This window comes from Lactuca sativa, chromosome 3 (assembly GCF_002870075.4).
Source record: "Lactuca sativa cultivar Salinas chromosome 3, Lsat_Salinas_v11, whole genome shotgun sequence".
In the NCBI taxonomy this organism is placed as follows: domain Eukaryota; kingdom Viridiplantae; phylum Streptophyta; class Magnoliopsida; order Asterales; family Asteraceae; genus Lactuca; species Lactuca sativa.
In genome coordinates this window covers 236,930,748-236,953,115 of record NC_056625.2, presented here as the reverse complement: position 1 = coordinate 236,953,115, position 22,368 = coordinate 236,930,748, and the positions used below count along the sequence as shown (strand labels likewise).

The window sequence follows — 22,368 nt, the reverse complement described above, 5'->3', positions numbered from 1 at the left end:
CATTTAATCTTGAGTCTAGGAATTGGATAGGGACAAGGGCAAATTTGGAAGTGTATATTCAAAAGAAGGGAAAAAGGGGGGGGGGGGGGGGGGTGAACAGGGAAAATGGAATATTTAGTAGCTTTGATCAAATTATGACAAACCCCAAGTCAAAACGAAAATCTCATCAACAGGGTAGGTCCATTGTTTTTCCTTAAAATTATACTTTATTTATAAGAGAATAATATTTATCGATGATCTATCTTAACTCACCAATTTTTTACTCCATTGTATGAGATCTAAAAGATAGCCAAAAATGCAAGGAAGTTATTAATAACAAATCACTAAAGGTACAAAGGATCTTTATGAAAATAAACGTTCGTTTAATCAAGGAAGATATGCTTTTCAATTGATAAAATCCATTTTGTTTCTCCTCATCTAGTAAGACCGAATTCAAAAATATCATATTAGAAATTTTTATGTTACTCATTTTTTTATTTAATTTTTCTTTTTAGTTTGCAGACCCATGTAGTACACGGGTAATTATAATAAAATGGGAAGTGATTCGTATACAATAGTTTTTTGCCATACACAACAATTCATGCATTATATAGTTATACAATACAACATTTTAAAACATCAATTGTTGTGTATGGAGAAAAATTGTTATGTACAGATCAGTTCCCTAATAAAATTTTATAAATCTTTTATCCGTGATTTCCACTTGTTGTAATCTAGTGAACCATTATTTTGAGGATTGTGGTCTTAATGAAGTTCGTAGAACAAAACTTATAGTACATTCATGTAGGAACATATTAAATATAGAAAGAGACAAATATTTGTTAATATTTCAACCCTTTTTCCTCCTTGTAGAAGACCAACAAATGGCGTTGTGTTGTCAAATTATATCTCTATGCAACAATTGAACTGGACTTTTGGTTTAGATTTTATTTGTCCTTGTCCCCTTCGTTTAATAAATATTAACCAATGATTCTTTTTTTTTTTTTTTGTGAATCAACTGATCAAGAAGGTTTCACTTCCATTATCTTGTAAACTGGTGATGAAAAAGAAATATTGGGTTAGCAACTCATGTACTATTATATGGAAATCCTTATTTTCCCATAAAAATGTCCCTATTAAAGTAATTGAATAAAAACATTATTCAAACTTACTTGGTTTTTCCAGGCTTCCCTAAGTTGGGATGCAATGTCAGCAATTGTAGGTCGTTCTTCCCGAGTCTTATGCAAGCATTTATATGCAATAGTTGAGAACTTGCTTAATGTTCTTGGGTTGATATCTTTCTTTATTCTTTGATCAATAATCTTATCTAGCTCTCCATTTTTGTAGCAGGTTCGAGCCAAATGATGTAAGAAACGCCGCTCATCATGGTAACTGGAAACATAGGCTAGCCTTCCACACAAAACTTCAAACAAAACCACACCCAACGAATAAACATCCGACTCTTTTGTTAAAAACCCTGTTCTTATGTATTGTGGGTCAGTATAACCATATGTGCCAGCAGGGTTAGTGATCACAAAGGTGTTAAGTTGATTTGCTAAACCTATTCTAGCCAAACCAAAATCGGAAAGTTTTGCATTCCAATTCTCATCCAACAAAATATTTGCACTTTTTACATCGCGATGTATAATTCTGTGTTTTTCAGCCACGTGGTTATGAAGATAGTCCAATGCAGAAACAACACCAATACATATTTTGAGGAGTTGTGGCCATGATAGTCCACCGAACAAGCTAGTGTCACATAAATATGCATCAAGGCTTCCATTCGTTGCGTATTCGTAAACAAGAATCATCTCCTTGTTATCGTTACAAAAACCTATAAGTGTTATAATGTTTTTGTGTTGATACTCAGAAAGCAACGTGATCTCTGTTTGGAACTCTTTGTTACCTTGAAATCTAGTGACATCTAGCCGCTTTACAGCTACTAGTTGGTTTATATGATTTGCCCATGTAAGGGTTCCCTTATAAACCCTTCCGTAACCACCCTTACCGATGAAATTCCTTTCGTTGAAGTCTTGGGTACACGTTTTTATGACATGGAGGGGTATTTTGAGGTTATTTGGTTGCTCAATTGGAACATCATCATCAGGGATAATTACCTAATAATCACATTTTAAGTTAATATTAATGAAAACATCCCAATTTTACTTTTTTTTGTTGAGAAATGGCCAAATCTTCAAGAATTGTTTTTTTGAAAGAAAAAAAAGTACATTTTAGACCAAAAATTCGGATTCCATTATGCATTCCAAACAAAAAGAATTATGGAATTTTAAGAACAAGTCCAATAATCAATTAACAATTTCAAAGTTTTGAGAAAAGAGTTCGTTTTTTTTTTAATAAAGTCTAACAAAAAGTTAAATAAAACATGGTCCAAAATAGAGATCAGAATTTACCGCAACCCCCTAGGGAACAAGTTAACCTGGCGCGATAAAGGCAGGGTATTCCCCCACCAAACCGAGTCCCGGGGATGGAGACAGGATACCCGTATGGGCAAAAATCAGGGATGGGGACGTGTTGGGGAACCCAGTTCAGCCCATGTCTCATTTTTGTTTATGAAAATATAACTTTAAACTCATTGATTAAAAAAAATAGAGTTAAGTGAAAAATGTTTATTGCGGGTTTGCTTTTTGATGACTCTCCCGAAATGTTTGTGGAAATTTCAGAGTGAATGCAAGGGTATTAATAAGATAACTCACCTGATTGGTAAGGGGCATAACATCCGCCTCGTTGAGCTTGGGATGGTTAGGAGTGAGTCCAAGCCGTATCATTGGGATAATATTGTTCCATAAAATAATGTTATTCCATCTCTGTCGTTTCATTCTTTCAACATCATGATTTGCCTGCACTTCCCTTAAATTCCTGTACAAACGCATCCGTAAAAAAATATGTATAAGTAATAATGATTCTTGAAACAATAGTAAAAACACACACATTCCTATTGTAATAAAAGATTTTTTTTTTTTTTTTTTGCCACCTAACGTTTCCTCCTTCACTCTATAATAAAAAGTTAATTTACTTTTATACCTTCGGATTATATTTTTTAAGAAAAATTTCATTCATATTCTTTTAAATTTTAAATATTATTTATGTATCCTTGTAAAAATCAAAATTATTTTATATCCTTATCAAATTATAAAATTTATATTTATATCCAAACTTAAATTTTAATTTGAATTTTATCAATTTTAATATTAAAAAACTTATTTAAACTTTTAAATTTTATTGAATTTCCCAGAATACCCTTCCCAAGCTAAATCCCAAATTAAAGATTAGGTTAGGTATCTTGTATTTCCGTATATCATCTTGACATCTTCGTCGTAAACTAAACATCTCTACATTCACTCTCATTTGTAAATTCGGTTTGTAGCTCAATGCCGTGGTGTCTATTGAACTTATATGTGTTTTTTTTTTAGCATGAAGCGGGTGTTTAGCAAAACTTTTTAAAATAGCTTATTAGCTTTTTAGTTTTTCAAAAAGCTAATAAGCTAAAAAAGTGTTTGTGTAATTGAAAAGCATTTTTTAAAACAGCTTTTTAGATAGGAAAAAATAAAGTTTTCAAAAAGCTGGAAAATCCTAGCTTTTTAGGTTTTTAACCATTTTACTCTTAAAAAGATGTCTTTTTTATCCAAACACTTTTTAAAACCAGCTTTTCCTAAAAGCTATAAGCTAATAATCATTTTTCTTAAAAATCACTTTTATGCTAAAAAAAGCTAACCCAAACATGCCCGAAATTAGCAATTGATCTGGGTTTTTGTTATTTGGGACCGAGTAATATGCGAAAGTCTTAAGATCTCTAGATTTGCAAATTCCTATTGAGTTGGTGCCGAGGAACTCTGAAATTCGACTGTGACGATTTGGAATCGAGCATTCAACGCATATAGAGATAATGAGGGGGTCCAATGTTCAAGTCGGGAGATGAAGGAGCGATCAGAACAAAATCAAAGATGTATTCAACGATTGGATTTATGGTGTTGGTATTTTTGTGGCTTGATACTGTTTTGGGAGAAACTAGCATCTGTGGTATTTTCGATGCAAGGTTAAATTTTGGGATGTTCTTTCCGTCATGGTGGTATAGTTTATTCCGATTGCTGCTCTTCGAGAATTCAATATCATTTCTTTCATAAGTTTGACAGTTGGATGTTATTTTAAGGATTGCTCTCAAAGTCTGATGCTCTAATTGCTTGTTGTTTGAACTGGTTCTGATACTGGTTAATGGGGGAGATGTGTTGTTACTGCTTAATTAAATCATGGCAGTTTTCAAGTGTATTATAGGTTTATTTGAGGTTCAGATTATATTATGGAGGAGATGTGCTGTTATGATATAAAAAATTTATACGCCTGTTTAAGGGTACATGCTTACCTCAGATGACGAATAAATTAATGGCGGCAGCAAGTAAATGAATTGCAGGAACCTTTATAATATTTAATTAGGTTTAATGTTAATCTAGAAAAGGGTATTTTTATACAATCATATAGAATTTTGATTTCTTAACAACTTTTTTTTTATATTAAATTAATATAAACCTAATAAAATTATGTGTCTGGATATGGATGGGTATTTTATAATTTTATAAGGATATAGAAGTAATTTTGATTTTTCAAGGATATATAAGTAATATTTTGTACGTATTTTTTGTTCTCTCTATTTTTTTTTTCTAAGATTCTAAATGTTGATTCACAGATGCAGTTTTAGAAAACACCAAACATGATTTTCTTCTTCAGTTTATCTCCACTCCTAACTGAAAAAAAAATCTTTATTTACCTTGTGGATTGAATATATACGTTAATCTTTGTTTCCTTTTTTCTGCAACTATCGAGTTCTATGATTGTGCCTATAATGTATTTTTTAAAAATGTCTCAACGAAGTCAAGAATATATAAGTTTCTCACTAGCATAGGTAACACCTACAATTTTTATTTTATTTATTTATTTTGTGGTTTTGAGATTTCACACGCAACAACTCTTTGTGCCTCTGAATCCCTAATTCGTAAGAAACGGGTATGTTACCAAAGTATTTTGAATTTGTCGGTATAACTTGTTGATAAATTTGATTGTTCTTTTTTATGGCATATTGATTTTGTTGGAACACATAGATGGAGGCTGTGAAGATAAACGTGGATTTAGACTTCATATTAATGGAGGCTGTCAAGATAAACGTGGATTTAGACTTCATATTAATGATACATCCATGCCAACTTTGAATAAAGTCGTTCTTTTTCCTTTTAATTAACCGTTTGAGATAGATTTTTTCTGTGAGAAATTAAATTATCTCTTATCTTTTATGACTACAACTATTTATATCCATTAAAATTATAAGAAATCATCATTCAATTTAATTTTATTTGATATATTTCGAATATAATTTTAATGAGTTAGTTAGAAAAATATAAAATAATTACACTTGTCATAATTTTATTAGGTAGAAACATTTATAGGAATAAAAAAATATGAAACAATTTAATTTCTTTTTTTCTGTTTATTATAGTTATGTTCCTCGTAGTTAATAATCAATTAATTGGTATTAGTTTTGTGTTGTAGATTGGTAAATTTTTATTTTTATTTTTTTTTGACTAAAATAACCATTTTATTACGAAAACGAACCATTTATGTTATGTTTTTTTCACTAAAATCTGCCACATGGACAATTTATGTAACATTTTATGTAAGGATTCTTCTTTTTTTTTTCATGATTTACCTAATGATAGCATATTATAAACCAAACTACCTCAGCAATAAGAATAAATTATTTTTTTACTAAAATAACAATTTTATTACAAAAAAAAGGTCATTTATGTTTTTTTATTTATTTTTATTTTTTTACTAAAATCTTACCACAAATTTTCTATAAGGATTCTTTGTTCATGATTTTCATGACACAGCGTGCAAATTTTCTATTAATTATGTTTCAAACTCTTATATATTTAAAACATATTCATAATACCATCATACTTTCAAAAAGGACCATTTATGTCATGTTATTTTATCTAAAATCTGTGAGTGTAACATCCATTTTGGATTTGACTTAAACTCTATGCATCATCTTCCATAGCTTCGGTTTTTTTTTTTTTTTTTTTGCGGAATGGGTTCAGGTCTCCTTACCAGTGTCAAATCAGGAAATGGCCAATCGCCAAGGCATTTTTTGATGCCAGAACACCAACTATTCATGAAAAGAACACCAACTATTCATGAAGACATGGGAGGAGGTTGAGGATACAAGGTAAAAGGGGAACCAGGTTCCAAGATTCAAAAAGATGGAGTTCCCAACGTTTGATGGGAAAACTGACCCGATATTATGCTACAAGGATGTGATGACTTTTTTTGAAGAGCCACAAACCCCGTCGGGGGCATGGGTTCGACAAGCCCCCATTTCCTTACAGGCAAGAGCAAGTGGTTGGTACCACAACCTAAGAAGAATGAAGGAACGACTTATCAGACAAAGATAGGAGTAGTACAAGAGTGACTGCAACCTCACAATGCTCGAACATTAAGAGGTTTTCTTGCTCTTGTGGCGTATTATTGAAAATTTATAAAAACTTATGGAGTTATAGATGCCACATTAACAAGAATGCTTTGCAGGAACAATTTCAGTTGGAATGATGAGCCATAAACAACATTTTCTTTGTTAAAAAACACCTTGTCTAATTCACAAATACTAGCATTACCGGATTTCTCTAAACCCTTTTGCCATTGAATGTGACGCGTCTGGTAGTGGAATTGGAGAAATCCTACAACAAGATAATCATCCAGTAGCGTTTTTCAGCTGTAAGCTCGCAGATCGCCACCATAAGTTGCCTGCTTATGAGCGAGAGTTAATTGGTCTCGCTAAATTTGCCGCTCATTGGCAACCGTATGTATGGGATCGTCACTTTTTAATAAAAACAGACCATTATAGCTTGAAATACTTGTTGGAACAAAGATTAACTACTTCAATGCAATTGAAACCTCATGAGACGAATGGTCCTACTCATGATTTGGAGTTGGGGGTTATGGTTTTCACACTCAAGATTTGGTGGCACTACTTATATGGGGCCCGGTGTACCATTTATACAGACCATAAGAGTTTAAGATATTTGAGGGATCAATCGAATCCGAATATGAGGCAATGCAGGTGGTTGGATGTGTCAAAGGATTATGATTTTGAGATCCTGCAGCATCCTGCAAAGGCCAATATAGTGACTGATTCCTTGATTCGCAAAGAGACTAGTGCTCCTATCAGAGACCACTGTGTGAGGATGACTATCACTTGACCACTGTTGGATTTGGTCAAAGGGGCGTATATTGATAGATTAAATGAAGAGAATCGGAAGAAGGTGAAGATCAGGGGCTAGATTTCTACATTCGTCATTGATAGTCAGGATTTGTTGACTTAATGTAGCAAGGTGTGTGTTTCTGTTTCTATTGGAGTTCGATATACCTTTTTGAAGTGCACAAGTCCAAGTTTTTAATCCATCTGGGCACTATAAATATGTACATGGATCTGAGACTTAGTTATTAGTGACCCTATATGAAGAGGGAGATAGGTTGGTATGTGCAGCGGTTCTTGAATTTTTGGAAAGTCAAGGCCATAGATTAGAGACCCCATGGAAAGTTGTAGCAGTTGGTCATCCCCATGTGGAAATCGGAGCAAATCACTATGGATTTCATCACGAAGTTGTCTAGGACGATACGTGGTATTGATTCGATCTAGTTCATTGTCGATAGGTTAACTAAGAGTGCCCACTTTATCCCAATTTAGGAGAGTTCATATGTTGAGAAGTTAGTTGAGATCTACATTAACGAGGTGGTTGTACATTATAGGGTGCCAATTTCTGTTGTTTCATATCATAATGTCCGTTTATCTTCTAGGTTCTAGAGGAAGTTTCCACGAGGAGTTACGTACTAGATCTCTTTGTAGTATTTCCTACCATCCACAGACTGATGGTTAGAGCGAGTGGACCATTTAAACTCTCGAGGATATGGTTAGGGCGTGTTTTAGATTTTGGTGGTAGCTGGGATACCTACCTTTGTTTAGTTGAATTATCTTAACATAACAACTGTCATGCCAACATTGGTATGCCTCCCTTTGAGTTTTTCTATGGGAAGTGGGTGACGGGAAGCACTGAGGTAGTGCTCAAGACTACGGATTTGATCTAGTAGGCGGGTAATAGACGGAGTGATTTCAGACCAATGAATCTCAAGACTACGGAGTTGATCTAGTAGGTGGGTAATAGACGGATTGATTTCGGACCATGGAAGAACTCCAGGTAAATCTTGCAACTTTATGAATTTTGAATGTCTATTGAGTGTTTTATCTTTTAGATTTGGAATTACGGAGTGATTTCGGACCATGAAAAGAATAACGATCACATTTTTCTCTATTTTGACCTAAAATGGTGGAAGACATGCATAGGGTTTATATGCCCGTAAATTTGTGATTTTGATGACTCTCTTGGGTGCTAGGAAGCCTTTTGGAAAGTTTGGGTGGCTCGCTTAATGGATTAAGGCATTAATCCATTGAAATGATTTGGGAAAATTTCCATAGAGTTGAGCCGGCCGCGACACAGTGGTGAGTTTCACTCCGTGACTATTTTGTCGCATAGCTGTTGTGGCACGGTCATTAGTTGGCCAGGGCATGGTCGTTAACCGTTGACTTTTTGATTAGTTTGAATTTTAGTTAACTTAGTAAGATTTTGAGTTATAGACTGAGATCCGGTTTGGGATTCATGTAGGAGATTCATGTATTGGATTCTCTGAGATTTTGAGTAGTAGATTACAACTCTTTGATCAGACGAGTCTTCTCACTATACTGTGTAGGATGCTAGTTTCTCTTTGTGACACTTGCATGAAAACGCCACAATCTAGCCCATGACACTTGTATGAAAAACTAGGATCCGATCCTTAATACTTGTATATAAGACTATGAATTAGCCCTTGGCATTGCAAAGAAAGACCATGATTCAGCCCATGACAGGAAGTGATTGTGAGGCTCTGATTTGGCACATACCATTCACTTGGGGTTGAAATAGGCTCGTAATTTTTATGTGTGGTATGTGATATTTTGGGGAACTCACTAAGCTTTGTGTTTATTGTTTTAATTTTATTATTTCATTTATTTATAGTTCCAAAGAGATGGGCCCGACTTGATCGCATTGCATCCCTAGAGTTATCCACACTTTTTATTTTATGACTTTACTCTAACAATGCGAGAATATATCATACTTTGATTATCTTTTGAACAACTGAATAAATGGTTTTGGTTGTGGAAAATATGAAATTTTTACTTGGTATTTTTGGGACATTTAACTTGATCACAACACAAGGTATGCTAGATCTAAACAAAAACATTAGATTTAACGGTGGGCTTTTGCAATTTGACGAGAGGGATAGATGCAGGAAAACCTGGCTTATTATCTTCTTCATCTCTTTCACATAAAGTGAATCGAAAATGACTTTAATGTGTATATGTATGTTTTTTTTAATTCTTTTGTATGTATGGGTTTTTTGTTTGACTTGTAGGTGAATATGTGAGGAAAATGACAATATGGGCAGGAGTTACGTGGGGTAGTGTCTGTAATAGTTTTATGTGTGTGTGTGTGTGTGAGAGAGAGAGAGAGAGAGAGAGAGAGAGAGAGAGAGAAAGCAAGCAGGGGGTAGGTATGTAAGTCATTTTCTATATTTTATAAATATAATAACATTCAAAATGTAGGAAAAATAAAAATTAAATTTATCAATGGTACAACATTAACTTCATTTTGCGAAATGACAAATATGCAACAAAAGATGCTCAAAAAGATCATGTATTCAAAATTTTCAAGGTTTGGACCAAATTTTGAAAAAAAAATACAAACTACTGAGATTATTTTTGCAAATTTGTATTTAAATTATTTTGGTGCTTATTTTATACACACACACACACACAAATATATATATATATATATATATATATATATATATATATATATATATATATATATATAGAGAGAGAGAGAGAGAGAGAGAGAGAGAGAGGAGAGTTCAATTGAGGAAAAAAATGTTGAGAACGAGGTAATAAAGTTGGGCCACTCATTTCGAATCTTCCACTTAAGCGTTCCAGCGTACCGGATCGACTAAACAAATTATATATATATATATATATATATATATATATATATATATATATATATATATATATATATATATATATATAGAGAGAGAGAGAGAGAGAGAGAGGGAGAGAGAGGTAGGTTCATATGTGGATAGTCATCTATTGTGTGGATGTATGTACTATATGATGGTAATCTTAATTATAAGTAATTGTAGTAAAAGTATTAAATTAAGTAATATCCCTTAATTTATGGTATCAGTTTCAACTTATAACAAAAAATATCGACCTCAACCCCAGCCGTAAAACCTTGAATTGCCTACCACAAAATGACGTTCTTAGAAGTTGCTCTTTGATGGAATTTCACAAATCAAAAAATGTCAAATTGGAGACGAGTAAGTATCACTTTTTGTTATTTGAACGTGTCTTCTTTTTTTGCATAAATCTTTAATTTTTATTTCTTTTAATTGTTTCTATTACAGAGTTATTGATGAAGATGAATATAATTAATTCCTTTTGTTTACTTTTTAAATCGATGCCTACTACGATTGTTTTCGTTTTAGACTTTATCTATTTTATTTTTTTGAATATTAATAATTCCTTTAGTAAACTCATTGATGTATGTGTTTTTGGTGTGTGTTATGATCCATTTCATGCCATCCTATTCGCCGGTGATCTAAATCATATTTTAGAATAATTAAGTTTGATCAATACAATAATATGTTCATTGGGTTCACTACAGGAGGTAACCATGGAAAAGAAATATTACGACGACATCTTGAAAGTCTGAATCAAGGCTGGATCTAGGACGATTTCTTAGGGATTCCAATTTAAGGTTCTTGATGTGTGAATTCAATTCACAAATTTACGATTTCAATCATTCATCATGGATTAAGGTAATTCCATTTTCAAAATTGTTATATCACATATCCTTGGTCCATGATTTTTTAAAACATAGTTATGCAAATTGTTAATGGGACAGTGGAATTAACATCTTTTTGAACTGTAGTATTACAACTCTTAAATGATCAAGCACACATACAAAGGAATTTTTTTTTGGTGATTTGTCCTTTGAAACAACCAATGCCATGTTGCTTTCATTTTTTTTAGAAAACATGTTATTTCCATTTTTTATATTTCTTTTACTTTCTTACATCTTACATTCCATTTTCTTGGTTTGTTTAACATTAGAAAGTTCCATTTTACATTGATATATAATAATGGTGATGAGTAATGCGACCATATTGAATCTTGAATTCCAATTATGTCAGAATGGAATCACGAATTTCAATTATGGTGGAATGGAATATGTATATTTTCATTTATGCATTTTCTACAATTCTTGGTTCTTGGTTTTGGTGCATTTCACAAGTCCATATATTTTTCCAAAGGAATTTAGTTTTTTATTTTTCATTTGCTAATGCATTATTGGATTCTAAACTACAATTGGATTTGGTTTTTACAGAAGTTGAAGCTCGAAGAACGGACCATAAAATTGAAAGTGATTATTAGCAACATTATTCTTTTAGAATGTATTAGTGTCTTTGTTAGATTTTGATGTTTTTTTTCCCGATTTGAAAGTGTTTTTAACTTTATTCTTTAACAACAAATGTAATTCTTAGCAACTGTCACTACTAGAAAATAGCCCTTTAATGACGCGCAAACAATGACACGCGCTGATAGAGGACACACATTTGTACGTGCCTTAAAAAATAATGTCAGTTTTGCAAAATCTGAAGGATAGAGGACACGCATTTGTGCGTGCCCCCTACAATTAGTGTCAGAGAAGAAAAAAAAAAGGAAATACAGAGGGCGCCTATCATAAACTGTGTGTCATCTAAGTGTGTCACTTTATATTTCTTTAATGAAACATGTGTTTTAAGCGGGAAAATGAAATCCTCAAAAATTAAACAACCGCCTATTCTATCTGAAAGTTTAACCCCCCCCCCCCCCCCCCCCGCCTCTTCCAATAAGAAAGAAAGAAGCCCTAGGGTATTGGTCCCTACTCTGATTGCTTTCCCTTGTCCCTTCGTCATCCTCCTCCCTATCGTTTTTGGTCACTGATTTGCTGGAGTCGGATGAAGTTACTGTGTGCGCAACGGTTGAGTCTCTCATGCCGATTGTGAATGGGCTGGGTCTCAAATTTTTGTCATTTGCTGTTCAATTGCTCTTCTTCTTCCACACCCCCTTTGTCCTCTCTGTCGGATTTTGTTCCATCTGTGTTGCCCTCGATGGATGTTGCTTTTATCCCTAATTTTGGAAGTCGGTCCACCGAAATTACAGAAGTGGTTGATTGTTATGGATTAACTCCACCGTTGATTCTTGGTAAGGTTTTACTGTGTCTTTGTTTCCTTCGGTTTCCAATTTATTTGCCCTTCATCTGCTCTACTATCAATTCTTCTTTAGGGTTTTTATCGTATGTGATCTTTTTTGACTTCATGGATTCGACCTGATTTTCAGGAACGATGAAGGAACTTTATCGGTAGTGGAGATTCTCAAAAACAGGAATTTTATGTTCTGGACCTCACAAGGTCAGATATGGGATTAAAAGTCGGAGGTTCATGGTCGGATTGGAAGCATCGGAAATTAGGAAACGAAAAGGGAAGAGGCACCAGGTTTGAATATCATTCTCTTCTTCTCCATATATGTGCCCTAGGTTTATTTCTCTTACTTTATCATTTTCTTATTTTAATTTAGGGCTCTCTGCATTCTCATAAATTTTGAGATAGTGTGAGATCTATGAGATATCCAATCCAGAGCATGCCTGCGATTGTGTGGGAGGATGGGCGAGAGCATATATAGATATAATACAAGTATAGAGTGTTTATTTATAGCAGTCAAAAAGATTTTTGGTTCTAGCTACGTATGTAGAGAATGAATTTTTGATTTTATTTTGATGGGAAATGTACAACTGCATAGTATATACCAGGTGTTTGTAAAAATGAAAAACCATAAAGAAATTGAAAAACTAAGCATTTACATGATTTCTTTCTGTAACTCTAGTTATTTTACATTATATAATGGTTTCTTTTTGAAACCCAACCACTGCCTCATGCATTACCAATTGGTGTTGATGTAGAAGACAGGTTAATTATAGAAGGAAATGGTAATACAGTTTCAGTAGATGATATAGTGGATAAGGTCACCTCAATGGGTTTCAGGAGGGACCTTGTAAGAGCTTCTGTGAGAAACCTCACAGAAAATGAATCTTTGTGGATCTTAATACAGTTCTTGATAAGATGATGAACAACAAATGAAATGATCAAATCTATCTAATCTCCTATGATGTACAAAAATTGCAAAAAGGAACAAAATTCCAGCTACACGATGTACAAATTAAAGGTGTTGTTAGGAAGCCAATTTCATGCTTGCAAAGGGCGAATTTATGTCATTGTGGTAAGTGGTCTTTTCACTCTTAGTTTCCATGTCATTTGTATTATAACAAATGATTTGTGATTGATATTATATTTATATAAATCATGTTGTAGTTTGTTTCCACTTGGTAATCTTGTAATTTGCATATGCTTTTATTAATAGCTGATTTATAAGTGATAAAAGATCTATAACATAATTTATCCCAGAATGTAGATATTGAATAACCTATATATTCACATCCAAATCCAAGAATTAGTAGCGTACTTCTGTTTGGCTTATTTTATTTTATTTTATTCTTTCATTCTATCATTATGATTTCAAAAAAAAAATCTTAAAGATATTATACTTTGAAGGAAGCTGGTAATTATCAAATAAAGAAGGAATTTCTCAAAGAGGTGTGTGTGTATATATATATATATATATATATATATATATATATATATATATGATATGTTAATGTTTTGATTGTTATCAGGGTGGACGAATGGCAGCTATAAACTTGGAGTCAAGAGCAGCTTTACTTGCAGCAAAACAGGTGATTGGATTTGGATATAAATATAATATATTTATATTATCACAATCTCTTTATTTTGTTGTTATTTGCATATTTTTGGATATTAAATATAAATATAATATAATATTAAGTTGTGAAATTTTTTTAGTGAAAATATTGTTTATGGATTGGTGATTTTGTGAACAGGGGTTAGCAGGTGATGCATCGCGAAATCTTGGTGTTAATTAGGAGCATAATGGTGTTACTTGGTCCTATGTATTATTCCTTTTTTACCTTCCACTAATAATACTTTATTTATTTATGTATTTATATTTATTTATGCAGGCTATGGGGAACATTACTAGCAGACATTGTTATTCAAATGCTTGGAACTGATTATGCAAGAATCTTACGTGCAATTTATGCATTTCCACAGGTAATCTAAAAAAATAATAAAATATTATTGCTTAATCTGAAAAATATATATTGTCTTGCACTTTTTATTGAGATCTCTTGGAAGAAATAAATGCATTTTGTGAAGGAGACTCCTGTCCCAAAACATTCCAACTCTAAAAGTAATGGTCTTAATGGGAGCATGAGCATCTCCATATCAGATGCTGATAAATCCTCAAAACATTCCAACTCTACAACTTTTCACATGTGCTTTTGTGAAGGAGCTTTTCTCATGAGCAACTATTGTTTGGATATATGATGTTTATAAAAAATTTAATGGTTTAACAGTTTCTTTTTTACTTGATGTTAACAAAATGTCCTAGTGGGTTAAGTTAGGAAAGTGATGATTCCATAAAACAATTCACTTTTTCTTTTCCAGTTTCCCCATAACAGAGATACATCTCTCTTTTTAATTTATATTTTTGTTAATTTACTATAACGAATATCTAGATTGTTTTATAATTTTCACTTTTTTTCCAATTATTATGATTAATTATCATGTTATTTTTTTATTGTGATATTGTACAGTTTTATTTTATTACTGTAATTAAATAAAGGGTAATTTGTTTACCTCAGATACAATGGCAAAACCTCAGAAACAGGTAACAATATGTGTCGATTACCTTTTTTCCCTTCATGTTTTTTGAGTCTTCTATAGTGTCAAATGTTAGAGTACAAGTTACTTATGTATTAGCTCTATCCATTGTTGCATTCTCCTGTTAGAGTACAAGTTACTTAAATAAATAGTAATTTATTTTCATTGTTTTGTTTTAAACTTATTTATCATATTGGTTAAGTAGAAGAAAATCTGTAACAATATTTTTGAATTTATGCATATAAATGGTGTTATATTGTTATGGCTAATTCTAATCTTTTTGCTTTCATCCTTTAGGTGTATAAAGATGTGATGCAGAGCATGAAACAAGCCTGGTTGCAGCAAATGTGATGATATAGGTTTAATTTGTCAAGTAGACACAATGTTTATCAGTAATTACATTCAAGAAATTGTGATTTCTGCAATTTCTCATCATTTGATGCTTTAAAGCTTGAGAATGATTATTTGTATGATATTAACTTTTTTGTAATGGATTGTATTTTTTATATATGGTATTTTATTTTCTACTATGAGATATGAAAATGAAAATTTAATTTGAAAATTAGTAAACCTATAAATAATTTTTTTTTTAAATTTTTTTTAATTACGATACACAAAAATGTGTGTCATCTTCATTTATGACATGACCTTTCTTGACAGCAACTTTAATGATACGCATTGCGTGTCATAAATGCGCGTCGTCTAAAGACGACGCGCAAAAGCGTGTCGTCTCTCGTTATGACAAGGCCTTCCTTGACACGCATTTGCGCGTCGTCTGAGCGTTTTACGACGCGCAATGAGTGTCGTAAAAGGCCTTTTTTCTAGTAGTGTGTTACCCGTATTCTATAAGAATTAACGTAATTTTTGTTTTTATTCTTCAATTGATGGTTCAGGAATTTGTTATTCAAGAAGTTCATTCTATCAAAAATATGTATTATGTTAGAATACTTATTCTTTTATGCTTCAAGAATGTCATTACTTTTGTTAATACTGATAAACATATTCTATCAGAATGATCAAAAATAAAATAATTATTACCTATTGAAATCAAATTTTGAAAATTATTAGAATTATTAACCCCTTAAAATCCGAAATTTCCTTTTTTAAATGTAGTGTAATTGACTAAAATACTCTTGTACTAAAATTTATGTTATTATATGGTACATGATATCTCATACTAATATCATAGACCATCAAATTATGATCATTCATTCTATTTATCTATTGGTTCACAATTGTCCTTACGACCACACAATAGATGACATCCACATATTTATATGTTATTTTTATATTCATATATGAATATTACTCAACCTCCGCCGGCCAGGTACGCCTGAGCATTTTGCGGTAAAAGTAAATAATTGGTTGAAAATGGTTTCACTATTTAATAAAGTCTTAATAAAGTTTTAATAATTGATAAAAATAAAGGTTTAATAAAGTCTTAAAAAGATTTTGAACAAAAAGTCTCAACTATTTAACTTTTTGAAAAAAAAAACCCTAAGAAATCGGCTAATTTATTCACTTTAACTATTTTGACATGTTCAGCAGATCATAGGACCAAATTGTTAACTTTTACAAAATAATGACAATTTTCTGCAAATTTCATCAAAACTTATATATAATTTATAAACGTATTTTTACGTATTTACATATTTTATAAGTTTTTATTTGTATATGTTTACGCATTTTTTTGTATTTTAAATGTATAAACATATTTTTGTATATTTATATGTACATTTAAGTATTTTACATATTTTTAATGTATTTTTATGTTTTTTTATGTATTACGTATTTATATGTATTTTTACGTATTTATGTATTTTTTAAACTTTTTTATATAATTGTTTATGTATTTTAAATGTATATATGTACATTTTTACATATTTATGCTTACTTTTTTAAACTATTTTAAATAGTTTTATATATATTTATGTGTTAGTTTTTAAGTATTACGTATTTATATGTATTTTCTTCGTAATTATGTATTTTTTGAAATGAATGTTTTTGTATTTTAAATGTATTAATTTATTTTTTTACATATATATATATATATATATATATGTATATATATATATATATATATATATATATATATATATATATATATATATATATATATATTAAGTACCTAAAATAGTTTTTTTAGGAATTTTTATATGTTATTTTTTATGTATTACACATTTATTTGTACTTTTACGTAAAAAATATATTTATACATTTAAAATACATAAAAGTACATTTAAAATTCATATTTTTAAGTATTTTAAATATAAGTATTATATATATATATATATATATATATATATATATATATATATATATATATATATAAGTATTTTATATAGTTTTATGTGTTATTTTATTATTTATTAGATATTATATCTATTTTATATGTACAAGTGTATTTTTATATAAATTACATAAATACATATAAATAGATAATTACACTTTAATACATCTAAATACTTAATAAATAAAAAATAACACATAAAAATATGTTTAATACTTAAAAATACATAAAAGTACCTAAAAACTATGTTTATTCATTTAAAATATATAAAAATAAAAATCTATATAAAAAACTTTAAACGAATATATAAATACTTAAAAATACATCTAATGTGTAATACATAAAAAATAACATATAAAAATACATAAAAATATATAAAATACTTAAAAATACATATAAATATGTAAAAAAAATATGTTTATACATTTAAAATAGATAAAAAAAAATACAAAAACATTCATATAAAAAAACTTTAAAAATACATAAATACGTAAAAATACATATAAATACGTAATACTTCAAAATAACAAATAAATACATAAAAAATATTTAAAATACTTAAAAATACGTATAAATAAGTAAAAAAAATACATTTATACATTTAAAATACATAAAAATACATAAACATCTAAAAACAAACTTTAGCAAATACATAAATATCTAAAAGTACATATAAATAGGTAATACATAAAAAAATATGTAAAACACTTAAATATGTATATAGATACACGTAAAAAATATGTTTATATATATTTAAAATACAAATAAAATACGTAAACATATACATATAAAAACTTAAAAATACGTAAATAAGTAAAATAAATATAAATATGTAAAAAAATATGTTTAAAAATTAGATACAAGTTTTTAACGAAATTTGCATAAAAGTCTCATTATTTTGCAAAAATGAACGATTTAGTCCCATGACTTGCCGATAGGTCAAAATGTTTAAAGTGAATAAATTAACAGTTTTGTCAACCTTATCCTTATGTTTTAACTTTTTTATTTTATATTTTTGGGGTGGTCATGTCTATCGAATGTGGTTTACAGGTATAGGGCTGTGAACCCTTAAAATTTTCATATCCGGGATGCTTTGTTACTATTGGTTTGATTATGTTAAATGAAATTATTAAAAATTTATTGGTTGATTTTCACTTTTAATTCTTATATTTTATTTTTTTTTATCTTCCATTTTATGATCTGATAAGGACTAAGGACTAAGTTTTTTTCTTAATATTTGTGCTTTTGTTTGGGTGTGTGCAGACTAGGTGCAGAAGATGTACATATGTGTCATGTTGGCATGGACATTATAGAAACATATTGGGAATATAGTTCTAAAACCATGGGATATGGCTTTTGAATCTGCACAAAGAAACACGATGTGTTGCTTCTTGCATGATAATTTTATATTGTTGCCAAAATACCAAAATGATCCCCACCTGGATCACGTGTATCTTGCTCTTATTTCTATTGATGGAGTGCAATTCTACTTTTATTTACCATCATTATTTGTTTTATTTTTCCTAACTAAAAATTAAAATATCTAAAATCTTTGTTTTTGCTTTTAAAAAAACCAAGATAAACTGAATTACCAAAATCTCATTACATTGTAGATTCATTTCGAAAAAATACATAAATTCAATTAATCTGTATATAATTGTGTTAAAAATTAAAATAATTAACATACGCTAATTGTTTTGCTTTCCGGTGTCGATTCAACAAATTTATGTGTTGACCATGACATTGGGTTTTGACTATTAATGTGGGATAACTTTAGATTTCGATAACTATATAAGAACTTTCGATGTAGTTGGTCATCAAGGTATAGATCGTGTCATCATTTTGTCCTGTAAGTTCATACCATCATAATATTAATAATTAATGGGATAACAACTTATTAAACATTTCATACCCGACTTGATAGAGAATACCCGACCTTTATCGGGTTGCACTAACTGGTTCCGCAATAGGTTGGGACAATTTTCATTGTTTGAGATAAACTAATTCGTGATTGAAATGATAGTCTTATGTGATTATTGTCCCACAACACCTACAAAAGCTTCAACTTTGGTCTTAAAAAGATCACTCATTTATACTTATAAATGCTTTTTCATTAAGAAACCCAATTTCGTCGAGTGCCCATCGGGTAAAGGTTCTGTAAATCTAGTAACCAATTCCCATGCCGGATGTAACCCCTATACCACATAATGGTTGTAGACCCCAAAAAAACATGTGTGTAGAACTAAAAATTGAAGATATTTCAATAGAAATAGAAACAAAGGAATAGAAACAAGAGAAATAATTGATTCAATGATCTGATCAAATGATATTTTTTATGGTCAAAGAGGCCAATTCACATGGGTCCTGTTTATGGAATTTTTATGGAATTGACAGTTCTAACTGGATTCCCTTTCTGAAGGTGTATACCTGACTTTCATTTCTCACCCATACTTTATATGCATATGTTTTATGGCAATTTAACTTGATTAATTCATGTATTTCTTGTAAATCAAAAATCCAAAAACCCCAAAACATGAGGGAAATTACTAGACAAAACAAAACCATTGGATGTGTTCCGAAATGTATTATTTGCTGAAAGAAAACTACATGGCACATATCAAAAGAAAGTTAAATACTGAAAAAGACTACTTACCTCCGGCCTACATTTGTTGTCGCTGTTTTACGCGAGTACACTACTAGTATATATATATATATATATATATATATATATATATATATATATATATAGAGAGAGAGAGAGAGAGAGAGAGAGAGTACCCAACCGAAGAAACCATTTATACGATGAAGTCAATATATATATATATATATATATATATATATATATATATATATATATATATATATATATATATATATATATATAAAGAGAGAGAGAGAGAGAGAGGGAGAGAGAGAGAGTACCCAACCGAAGAAACCATTTATACGATGAAGTCAACTTAGACTAAAAATGTAGTCTGTAGAACACGAAGTTGCTGCACTTGAATTAGTAAAAACACGCCATTGTTTGTGTAGAGATGAAACACAAATAAATTGGGGTTGACAAATATAGTGAACAATCAATTTCCTATTTAACCTGGTGAATGAATTTAAGATAATTCACGGAGCTGAATAGTATGAAAGAACAAGGAGTGGAGATATATTGCGTAAAAGAAATAGATTTTAGTTCATATCCATTACTGAGAAAATACAGAGTTTATATAGGCTCTGTTACAATGGGGGAGGCACCTGATACATGCTAACATCCTTTTTCACGGAGTGGCTATCCCACTCACAAGTCACAACCGCTCAATAATTTATTTACAATGGGTGAGCATAGCATCGTACTATCTTTATTCTTCCAGAAAACTTGCAAAACCTTTTCATGGCACTTAATTAGCTTCCATCTCTAATTTTTTTAATGGCTCTGTGGAACCAACATATAATGTGGGACGTTGAATCTAATATATACATATTAGCTTACAAGGTTATAATTTATGTGCTATATGGTTGACAATAATAAAGATTAAATAATAAAAAAACAGTTTATTCAATAATAAATTGCAAAGAAATTTTATAAATTTTTATATATAATATGTATATTGATAAGCTTACTAGATTATGACCCGCATAAAACGCGGGGAACATATAAAAAATACATATAAAAGTATAAAAAGTTGGCACAATAATTAAAAAGAAAGTAACAGAAATAGAATTAGTTTTATTGGTAACATTGAAAAAAAACAATGAAATGCTTGAATATCTATAACCGATGAAGGACCTCTTTGTAAACAACGTTTTTTGTTTTATTAGTTGGACGATCTTGTTCCACATGAGTACCTTCAATACTATATCTTTTTAATTTATACTCTTCTTAGGTTCGGGAACCAATGTCAGTTGTCTTTTTCCCTTCTTGTTGATATATCAATTAATGCAATACAAATTGGTGCTACATTTGGAGCTTTTAGTGTTATTAATTGATTTGTTAATGATCTTCCAGTAAGTTCATGTTTTTTTTCAAAAAAATTACAACTTTTTATATTTTCTTCGAGTTAATGTTTTATTGATTTGTAATAATAATATGATTGGTGTAGGAGGGTCCTAAACCACTTGTGAGAATTACATTTGACTCATTGCAACAGGTTATTTAAAAAAAATAAAAATAAATAACCTTTCAAAAAGAATTATTCCTTCAAGCTATTTTGCATTTTTTATTGCAACCATTGATTTTCTTAGTTCCATACTTATATGATGTTTACACTCCTTTCCCCTCTGTTGTTATTGTTCAACTTTTCTAAGCTGATGAAATTACCAAAGACTAGTGTTGACGATCAATGAATATTAGCAAATAACATAAATGCTTTTTCAAGAATCCTATAAGTAAATCTATTTCTAACTCAAATTACGACAACACCCTTGTGTTTGTGTGTCGTATGTTTATCATAACATTTATTAAGGGTATTAGCATCAATTTATACATATCTCCAAATATAAGTCAATTTTAATCAATGGGCAAACTACTCATTTTTCTTGAGTTGGCAAAAAACTTTAACCTGGAGAACGCAAGTGCGACCTATATGAAAATCGTTAAATGTCCTCTAGAATCTAAAATGTTATAAGTTGTATTTGTAGTTGAACTATCTGTTATTTTTTATTTTCATTTAAGTTCTTTTTTGGGATTAAACAAAAGGAAAAACAACATAATTTCGTTAAATGAAAATGAAAAATTCGGAATACAAGGCTACAATTCATATAAAACCCTAAAATGATAGCTCATAACATTGACCTAACTCATCTAATTTTGTATCATACACTAAAAGAACAAATAAAAGAATAAAAAAGCAATTGCAATGAAAACCTTGTTTTGTGTACCAATTAGTTGGCATAAAATTCAACAGTTCTTGAATATAGGAAAAGTCTACTCTTCAAAAATGAAATTGGAAACTATAATAAGTAAACAGTTCGTGTAGATGTGCAGTCCGTAATCAAATCCAACCATCCGAGTATACATGAAGGGCTAATTTTCTATGGAGAGCATGACAAAATCATCGATGAGAAATTCCTTTGATGGCAAGTTAAAAAGCTTTTTGAATGTCGAAATCTTATGA

General features: G+C 30.3%; 1 protein-coding gene and 1 long non-coding RNA gene across 3 annotated transcripts; both read right to left on the bottom strand.

Moving 5' to 3' along the window:
- Positions 1–644: 644 nt before the first annotated feature.
- LOC128132675 (putative receptor-like protein kinase At5g39000) lies at positions 645–20,672 on the bottom strand. Of its 2 annotated transcripts, XM_052769526.1 has the most exons (4): positions 20,186–20,672; positions 2,694–2,856; positions 1,152–2,096; positions 645–1,033 (listed from the first exon to the last, which is right to left on the bottom strand). In XM_052769526.1, exons 1-4 carry the CDS (start codon positions 20,200–20,202, stop codon positions 1,022–1,024), a joined length of 1,137 nt encoding a protein of 378 aa, XP_052625486.1. In that variant the 5' UTR covers positions 20,203–20,672; the 3' UTR covers positions 645–1,021. The 2 variants fall into 2 exon arrangements, with proteins under 2 accessions (XP_052625486.1, XP_052625485.1); XM_052769525.1 differs by having other exon boundaries at positions 645–2,096.
- LOC128132676 (uncharacterized) lies at positions 18,878–19,917 on the bottom strand. Its single transcript, XR_008231036.1, has 2 exons — positions 19,200–19,917; positions 18,878–19,110 (listed from the first exon to the last, which is right to left on the bottom strand). It is a non-coding gene; the product is annotated as an uncharacterized LOC128132676 (long non-coding RNA).
- Positions 20,673–22,368: the final 1,696 nt, after the last annotated feature.

Bases quoted from the DNA above. Each gene is read 5' to 3' on its own strand.
- LOC128132675 (XM_052769525.1), bottom strand. The intron at 2,097-2,693 runs GTGAGTTATCTT...TGTGATTATTAG, and splicing joins TTATGCCCCTTACCAATCAG to GTAATTATCCCTGATGATGA.